This window comes from Epinephelus fuscoguttatus, linkage group LG4 (assembly GCF_011397635.1).
Source record: "Epinephelus fuscoguttatus linkage group LG4, E.fuscoguttatus.final_Chr_v1".
Lineage (NCBI taxonomy): Eukaryota > Metazoa > Chordata > Actinopteri > Perciformes > Serranidae > Epinephelus > Epinephelus fuscoguttatus.
The window spans coordinates 27,639,059-27,649,173 of record NC_064755.1 but is presented as its reverse complement, the minus strand read 5'-3'; the positions used below and the strand labels follow the sequence as shown (position 1 = coordinate 27,649,173).

Below are 10,115 nucleotides of genomic sequence, written 5' to 3'. Positions count from 1 at the left end.
AAGGGGGGTGGGATGCAGCTGATAAGGTTGAGAGAAATGGATCATTCCCTCAAATCCTCCCCTTGGGAAGCCTTGACACAAAACACTCCTGTTACTGTATGACTGTTTAAAAAGGCTGCACACAAGTTCTTTAAATCACTAAAACAACTTGTGGATCATTTTTTTACACTGCAACATCAGTGAGAGAGAAAATATTATTTTATACCTTAGCGTTAAAACTGAACTTGGCAGCACGTTAGATCAAGTGTACTGGAAGACCAAATCATCCTCAGGACCAAGCTAACTGCATGTTGTTTGCATTAAGTCAAAGTGTTTTCATAAAATTAAAGTCATGTCAGTTTTATTTTTATAACTTCCATTAGCAAATTTGTGATACAAGGCTATAATTCTGTTTAATACCTTTCATTGTTAAAGCCTCTATTAGATACAAGGGAAAAAAAAATCCTTTGAGGAAAAAAAGGGAGAAACCTCAGGAGGAGTGACAGACAGATATACATATACAAAACAGACCAAAGTAGCAATGATTGTGTTGAGATTTTGGCCCCCAAAATGTTTGGGACTCATTGGGGAAAAAATACAAAATTATTGAGATTTTTACACACGAATTTGTGACTTTTTTTTGCATTAAAGGTGTATACTGTATAATTGCAATTAAAAGCCAAATCCCAATTAAACGCCAACTCCCTATTACTGCTACACATATCGACAAATGAATGCTAGTCTCAAGTAGAATATATGTATATATAATATGTATATTATAAAACATGTTAAATTGTTAAAGATACTCAACAAAAGCAGATAAACTTAACAGTATATCATGCAGTTAGAATTAGCTCCACTTCACCAAGCTTCAGCATTAAAATGCTGCTTATGTTAGTGCAACAAAAGTAATAATCCATTGCATCCATAGTGCATAACATTGTTCCACTGCAAGGGTGTAGGTTTCAACATTGGGGGGGGGCACATATGAAACAGGGGGTTTGGGAGTCCTCCGCTAGGTAATTTTGAACACCACACTTAATATCCTGCATTCTGGTGAATATTTATGCATCAATTTGTGACTTTTTTGCATCACTTTATGGTGTACATGTCTTTAATTTTGTCAATATCAATATCAGTGATTGTTATTATTACTTTTTCTTCCAATAAAAGAATCGACTTATCATTGCAGCTCTTTATACGTAGTGTCAATAAGGTAAAAGACTATTGTTAAAAAATTCAATTTCACCAGTTCCTGCAGTGCCATAGGTTGCAAATTTTTGGGGGTCATTTATTTGACTTTAAGAAGGAGTTTCCCTCTGCCCCTTTAACCGCATGGTTTGGGTGGTTGAGCCAGGTAGAGTGAAGGATGGGTATGAGGCTCAGGTCATCTCTCTGTCCACATTACTAAGAAAATTGCTGCTTCAACTTTGGAAAGCTGAGAAGCTTCCAACATTTGACATGTGGCTGAAGGAATTAGATCACGTTTTACATTTAGAGAAAATTAGATTCACCCTGTAAGAAAACCTGGCAGAAGAATTAAAGTGAATGGGTCATGGTTTAACTGGAAACTGTACCATGATGTCATGTGTCAGTACCCTGTAATGTGTAATCTTTTTTTCTCATTTTTGTCTGGCCACCAGTACTCCATTTTTGTTTCGTTTTTTCTTTTGCTGTTGGTATGTTTCTTTACTGCACTTACACTGTTCCGCAAAAAACAATAAACAGGCGTTTAAAAAAATGAAATATAAGTTGTGGTAAACCTTCTGTGGAGCAACACAGACACACTCGTCCTCACATTAACTCTTTTTGTGTCCGGGGATATTTGCAGCAGCAGCAGCCTGGCGCACATCCCTCACCTGCCTCAGCTCCTCTCCTCCGACTCTGCGCTGCTCACATCCTGTCTGAGAGGGAGAGGCGAAGGAGGAAGAGAATCAACAGAAACGACTCAAGAGCCAAGTTTGGCCAACTTTTACGCACACTTCTTACTTTGAAAGACTTATTTCCCTGTCCATTTTCCACGGGCTGATGGTATTTTTTGTGAAGCCCATGGGAGCTGAAATGGAGGTGCGCCTGGGGGATGATTTTTTAACACTATTCTCATGGATTTTTCTTGGCACCTTAATTTAAAACACACCTAAGACTTTAGTTTTCAAGTTATAGCCTGAAGCGTCATTGGAGGCGTTTGGCGCACGGACGTCAATCCAGTGCCAAGTAGCTGAACAGGAGAAAGAACTTCTCCGCATGAAGCGTTGGATTAATGTGAACTAAAAACAAGAAGTCGTCACTAAGAATATAATCTGGATTCCGTGATGTGTATTTGAGAAGTTTCCCCGATCCGAATTGATTTCGTTCGGACAAGGGGAGACTTTAATGGATTTTTTATGTGGGACCCGCTAGGATGGACGTGGTAGATGAAACAGAAGCGTTACAGAGATTTTTTGAAGGTAAGAATATCTTATTATGATATTTATATATCAATACAGCTCATAGTTAAAAGTCATTGTACAGAAAATTAATCATATCCGTTATTTACCACTTTGACTTCTAAATAATTTATTCTAGTGAAGGAAACTAAATGTGTTTAAGTGCTCTTGTCAAATTTAGTTTCACCAGGTGTACTGCATAGTTTAACTTAAGTGGTTTAACTGTTCTGACGCACCACACATGGCAGGTGGTTTACATCACAATAATAATAGCTGTAATATTTGCAAGATATCATATAGTTTGTGGTTTTAAAAGTTTCCCAAACATATTGTGCACTGCACTCTGTTTTGCCACTTAAATTTTTCCACTTGGCTGTTCATCTCAAAAACTGAAAAATGCAAGAAGGCAGGAGGTGTGGGGAGCAAAAGTGGCTGTGATGGGTAACAGATCGAGTTAAACGGGGAATCCTAGGAAAAAACGAGGTGGAGGAGGGTGGAGTTGAGGGTTGGAAGGGTGTAGGAATTCAAGGCAAGATAAATGGTGTGTTTTGCAAGGGTGCTGTGGCACAACAGAGACATGAGAGACGTGATTTTAACCAGTGGTGTTGCTCATCAGAATGCAAACAACCATAAATAGAAGCAAAATCAGTTCAGAAAAGCTGTAATTTATGTTTATCCCCATATAATGAGCTTGATAAAGATATATCATTATATGCTATGACTTAAAATTATTGAGATTTTATTGTAGTGAACTTTTTTAACATACAAAAAGATTCTGTTGGTTCATCCCTAATTTAGTACATCCCTTTTTAGTACGTCTTAGCTGTGTGTCGATTTGAAGCTTGAAGATCTTAACTGTATTGCATTCAATTATTCAGTCACAGTTTTGGAATATTCATGACTTTATTCTATCCATTATATTCCTTCAGTACGTTACATATTTCACAGGCAGCACTTAAATTTTGTCACATTTGTTTTCAGAGTTTTTCCCTGCGCTCTGTGATTTACAGCTTGCCATAAGTCACATCTTACAAGTAGTCGTTTGTGTTTTTTTCAAGAAACTTAATGTCAAATGTGCCAGAAGTCAAGTGCACATAAAACACATAGTGTGGCTTATGTATAATAAGTTATCTGCAGAGAGACTTAACACTTGATTATAGTATACACAGAGTGTTGACTTAAATATACACAGCCATCCATGACTGTCAGAGGTTCCTTGCCACTCTGACAGGAATTTAATGTGTTTACATTCTTGCTTTGGGAGTAAGAGAGATGTTCTTACTTTGGCTTTATTTCAGCCACTTTTGCTTGGACTAAAATGTCAACTTGTCCATGAGAAGTTTACAGTAGGTGTTGTCTTAAATGCTTATTTTCCTATTTAACTTGCTCTTTTTGTTAGTGATATCAAACTCCTAATTATATCAGTCTCAGATTTTGGGTTCAGGCCTTTTGGTAATCAAACTCGGTTACAAAAACTAACACTATTAAGCCTTTATTTGATGTATTAGATAATTAGTATATGTGTCCATGTTGCCCTTTATCTGAAAGAGACACACACTCACACAGAAGCGCACACACACAGCACTATAATGGATTTCGGCAGTGGTAAACTGTGTTTAATAGGATTAGTGATATATGTATACATTCACACTAATGCACAGTGTACATTCCTGGCATAGCCCCGGTGGCTGTTAAAACACAATGAGGTGAGACTGGTGTTTCTCCTCGAGTATTTGGCCTTCCCCAGGCACCCGCTCGCTCTCTCCGACTCCATTAGAGTGACAGTGAGCAGACAGGGTGAGGAGGTGAGATAGTGCAGACTCAGGGTGGAGAGAGACTGGCCTGTTGAGAGAAACACGGTTAAACCACCAGCCTCCCCCAAAACTTGACCTTCTCGTGTCTGACTCACTTTGACAACAAATAGTCGCTCATGTTGGCGCATAAAAGGATCTTGACGTTTATTGCTGTTGTGTTGTGTTGCTCGAAGTAATGCCCCATCCTAAGTCAACTAAACACTTGATTAAACGGTGACCCATAAATGACTGAAATGTTTTGGAGATAACCTCAGCAGCAACATAGGTTTTGCCACTGAGGTAAATTTGGATTGAGCAGACATCAGCCTACATGTATATAAACTAGAAAATGTGTCTACAGCCATGGTAGCAGCTCAGTTAAGGCCTAGACGCACCAAACATCAAAGAACTAGTGGTGATGAAGGTCAACTGTTGCATCTTCTCACGTCGCCTTTGTCTAGGCCAAAAAGTTGCACTTGAACACACCGCAAAGACTAAAGCCAACAGCCAACTGGCATGTATGTTCTGCACCTGTGTGAAAGGAAATAATGCTCCATACCAGCAGGCGGCTGGGAAACCAGAAGACTGACAGAAAGGATTCAGGATTCATTAGCCAATTAGCACTTTAACAACATTAACAACACGATGAGATATTGAAAGAACAAGTTATAATTACCCTGTGCTGGCAAACAATAACACAAACAAGTAAGAAATGTTTCTGCTCAAGAGCTCAGTGGCTTAAAAAAGTCTGAACTATAATCTTAATTCATAGAACAAGTTTGCTTCACTCTCACGCCCTCTTAATTTAGTCATTTGTTTACTTTCCTCACTTCTATTTATCGTCTTGTGCACTGAGCTGAATTGCCAATCAGAGTGATTCTTCTCACCAGATTCAACATGCTGAATTGCCCCCCCCCCCCCCCAAAAAAAAGGTCAACCATGCGACTACTGCCAACCTTGTGGGAGACACCGCAAAAAGTAGGGCTACAGATGCTCACCGACGGCTCGACATTGACGAACAACTAAGAGTCAGCAGGTGTGTCAGGGCCCCAAGGCTGCACTTATGGCCCTGACACACCAAACCAACATCAAACAACAAGCGATGACAAAGGCCAACTATTGCGTCACCTCTCGTCTCCTTTGTCTTGGCCAAAAAGTCGCACTCGAACAAATCACAAAGACTAACAATAGACTTAAACTAGACATTAGACTACATGAATATAAACTAGAAAAAGCGTCTTCAGCCATGGTAGCAACTCAGTAAAGGCCCAGACACACCAAACTGAAAGAACTAGTGGTGGTGAAGGTCGACTGCTCATCTTCTCAAGATGCCTTTGACTGGGCCAAAAAGTCTAAAGACTAAAGGCCAACCATGAAGTACAGTCTGCGCCTGTGTGAGAGGAAATTAGTCTCAGTACCAGCAGGTGTCTGTAGTCTGCATTTGACATTTAATACGGTAAAATGGAAGACCAACAGGGCAGATTTAAGATGCTAGTTAGCCAGTTAGCGCATCAGCAACACAACCTGATGTTGAAAGAAAAAATGATATTTATTGAGTGCTAGCAAACAACAACAACACAAACAATTACAAACTGTTTCTACAAAAGAGCGCAATGTCTTAAAAAAAAAAAAGTACCTACAGTGACTCGCTCTCACACCCTCTTTATTTTAGTTGTTTGTTTGTCTTCCTCACTTCCGTTTCTCTTCTTGTGAGCTGATCTGAACTGTAAATCAGAGTGATTTCATTCAACGACGAACTCCCCTGTCTTTGACGCCAATTCAACATTGTGAAAGCCGACAAGACCTGGCTAGTGCCAATGGTGTGGGACAAAGAGATAAAACTAGGGCGACAGGCACTCACTGACGGTGCGATGGCTGACTGTCAGCTTGGTGTGTCAGGGGTAAGGCTGTACTGACACGGCTAATGTGGCTCAAAACCCTTCAATCAGAACTGTACTTGTTTAGTGGGAAGATACTGTCCTTGAATTGTATCTAAAAGAAATAAAACTTTGAGCATATTCTCCCCCTAACCGTCTGAGTCAGAAGGCGAATTAATCACATTCTTACTCCATATTGCCCTTAAAAGATGAACAGCTCATCACATGTTCCTCTAAATCAAAATTCCCATTAAGCCTGCTGCACTCCCACAGTAGTTGTGAATCATGGATGGGGAAGGCCGTTGTCCATCTTGAAAAACCTGTGTGAAACAGCAAAGTTTGGACGGTTCCTCTGATTTACAGATTTAGCGGTGAATTGCAGTGAGAAGAATGTATTGTTTTTGAGCAGCCAGGCTTACAGTGCTTTACAAGTAGGTTTTATTTTTCATTGTTGTGGCTCACTCCCAGTGGCAACTGCCAACTGAGTAATCCTCAGCCGCTGAATACTGTTTGTGGTTGAACTGGACTTCAAGAGATTAATTCACTTTTTTGTGTTCATGTGTGTGTGATGACTTAAAGAGAGGCTGCTTTGGAAAAAATTGGACTGCAGTATAAGAGTTTAAGGGGATGTATGGCTGCATCCTTAATGTCATCCTATATTAGTTTTTGTCACAAAACTAATATAAAGTACAGCCATGATGATTGCAGGTGTTTAGAGAGCTGCTGGGTCTAAAATTCAGTAGTTAAAAACAAAAAAACACAGTTTTTGTTCTCTTCTGAGGTGGTGGTTCTGAACATTATCAGTCTAATAAGCCAATTTCTCCTCCCTTTCTTCTTCATGTTATACTACATCTCCCGTCTTGAGTTTTTCTTTCTTTATACCTTCCTCTTCTTTTTCCTTCTTGACGTCTTCTTCATCTTCTTCCATCATCTGCTCTATCAAGTGCTGGCCCTCAAACTCTACCTGACATTCGCAGTGTTTCGTTTTTTTTTTTTCCCCTCCAGCCTCACTCCGTGTCCCGGTCCCAGCCTTGTCATTCCTGTAATCTCCTGAGCCAGGTCTGCCGGTGCGACCAGTGCTTGTGTGCGACAAGGGCTGTGTGTGGTAGCCTGGTACAGCCCTTTCTCATGACTGGGGAATAATCCTCATTATAACACTCACCGAGCCTTTCTCACACACACACACGCACACATATGCTTTTGCACATAGGCATGCACGCGCAGACACACACACACACACACACACACACACACACTCACATACACATTTGTTACCCTGATCTGCAACTCTCGGGTCTACAGAAGAAAGTCTTTCGGCCTGAGTAGGGAAACATGTGAAAAATTAGAGAGGAATTGTTCTTCTCATCTTCTGTTTCAGGTGCTTTCATCTCAAGGACGTCATCATGCTTTGGCTACGTGCAGGTACTCTGCCGCTCTGTCTGCTCTGCTTCTCTGTAGATGTGATTTATTAGTCCCTACCTGATGAGGGGCTTTCTGTCCGTATTCACGCCTTAATCAATATCTGTGTCATAGTGATGCTCTTCACTCTTTTACCAGTAACCCTGTCTTGTGAACAAATAGAGAAGGTCTGTAACTCTCAGGCTGGATGTTGGAACTGTCTAAAACTTCCTAGTGTGGATTTGATACATTTCCTTTCATTTCCTTTCGTGTCTGTGTGTGTGTTACATTGTAGGCACAATCCCTGTGCTCGTAGGCTGTGCAGCATCTTGTAGAAGAACAACTGAGGGATTGCTTGCTTCTGTATGTTGATTAAATTGACATCACTAAGAGCCGTCAGGTTATTTTTAGTTGATTTTTGTGAAAATTATCTCCAAAAAATGCTCTAAGATTCAAGACATAGACTAGTGGCACCTCTTAATTTACTGTAGATGTCTACCTGTTATGTAATACCTTGAATGATTCCACAAACATCAGTTTTAATGTTTGTTTAGCTTTTTTAAATAATTAGTTCAGTATGTAATTCAATGTTAAATTTCTTAGAAAGTGTATTCACCGTCTGCACAATGTGTGTGTATATGTGTTGAGGGTGTGCAGCCATGTTCATTGTGGTCTAACTGTTTGATAATCAGATGGACTTTGTTCCTTCTTTGAAAGTGTTTAATTATTAACACACACATGTGAGGATATACAAATCTCATTTGGAGGCAAAACTCTGCATAAAATGTAGCTTTTATGTTAGTTTAAATTAGTTTTCTCGCCCGTCGTTGGCCTTAATAATAGTTAACACAACTCTATACTACCATTTTTGAAAGAAACATGTAAGGAAAAGGAAAAGCTGTGCATTTGATTGACTGATATGAGTCGAATCATGTTTGATTGGCACCCACACACTCGGTCCTCTGTTTGTGTTCATTTTAGATTATTACTCTGCTGACAACCAAGGCATTGAAATGGTGGCATAACACACACACAAACAAACAAACACACACATGCACGCAAATGCTTAGAGGCATACACACACACACACAAACACACACACACTCCCCTCTCAGCCCCTAATCTCTCAAAAGGCCAGTCTGTATCGAAGTTGGACTGACAATCATTTCACTGTTCCTTGTTGAACACAGCTGGACAGAGAAAAACATAGAGGGCGGGGAAATTTACACATCCAGTTCACAGCTATTTAAACTTAACTGATTCATTGATTTGGGGATTACAGTTACTTAATTTATGTTTCTAGCAGTCTTTGCCTGCACAAGAATGGCAGTTTGACAGCGTTTCCCATAGCTGTCCTTTAATCATTGTAAATCGAGGTGGTGAAAGTATCTTAAAGAGGTAACAAACATGCTGAATCTGACCTCAGCGAACATATTCATCCACTGCACAGTTATAAGAGACTTAGAACAAACTCATTTTTATTGCCTTGGCTTTGTAGGGTTGTTGTTTTCTGTTACACCTCTGTCCAGCATACCTATAGCTCCTGTGATTTCACTTCACCAATGACATCTTCATTGTAGCAGGACATTCCTCCACCCTATGAACTGTACACCTGTTATCTTCCTGGTACCTCCTTTCAAGTTACCTAAATGTGCTTTTCTCAGTATAGTAGTCTTGCTGTACAGGCAAATTACAAATAAGATTATCATTAATTTTTGTGCCTCAATGTGCACTTTCATTATAGTCTCATCTGTTTCAGAAAGTGGTATCCCACAAGTGTTACGTTCACTTTAGAAGCAATTGTGGCCCAAATCCGATTTTTTTTACTATCATGTGACAGATCTGATTTTTTCAGAGCAGTGTGGACACAAAAATCAGATTTTTTTTCTGATCAGATTTGGGCCACTTTCATATGTGGTCCTAAATCCCATACATAAGCAATCACTGGCCATGTGACCACTTTGAAAACATGGCCAGTCATATCGGAATTTGCGTTTTTCATACTTCACTGCACAGACGCAGATCACTCACCATACAGTGTCGGAGCAGTCCGTAGAAACTGCAAATGGTGGAAACTACAGCTTTCTCATGGGGACAGTTTGCCAACATACTGTGACAGTGTTGTCATGAGGCACTGCCAGACATATTGGAATGTAGCCTGGGACATCCTATAGGATTGGAGGAACTGCTCCTCAGTGAAACCCTCCACATGGCGACCCCACCTGTCTGGACTATTCTCCCATCCACACCTAAACTTCTCTAACCACAGAACTACCAGCAAAAGCTGCTAACAAAGCCAGTAAAGCGCGTTTGTACGACAGCCCATTATCCTGAAAACAAACTCTCTTTGCTCCGAAGGGCCATTTCTCTGAAAATATGCTACACACTTATCGGACCTTCCTACTCTGGCGATCAATCAGCAGATAACGGTTGCACGGCTGTGTAATTCATTTTTTCCCCAAATTTCCGCCAAAAGTTTCGTAAATGTGTGATGTCAGATATGGTTGACTTCAAACATGAATATGAACAGTCTAGGCGGACACATCAAATCTGGGGGGAAAAAAATTGGAATTGAGCATTAAGCCCTGTAATGTGTAACGTAGCCTTATTCTCTCGTGCCCCAGTCTTTAAAAGGTTAAATG

General features: G+C 40.1%; 1 protein-coding gene across 7 annotated transcripts in view; it reads left to right on the top strand.

The window, feature by feature from the left end:
* Nucleotides 1-1,806: 1,806 nt before the first annotated feature.
* myrf (myelin regulatory factor) overlaps nt 1,807-10,115 on the top strand; it is a 29,735-nt gene continuing 21,426 nt past the window's right edge. For 2 of the 7 annotated variants that reach the window (XM_049574127.1, XM_049574123.1), the window contains exon 1: nt 1,833-2,426. In XM_049574127.1, coding sequence (XP_049430084.1) covers nt 2,381-2,426 — 46 coding nt within the window. In that variant the 5' untranslated portion in view covers nt 1,833-2,380. Of the gene's footprint in view, nt 2,427-7,453; nt 7,498-10,115 lie in introns of all 7 variants that reach the window. The other 5 variants (XM_049574126.1, XM_049574131.1, XM_049574129.1 and 2 more) reach the window with 5 other exon arrangements.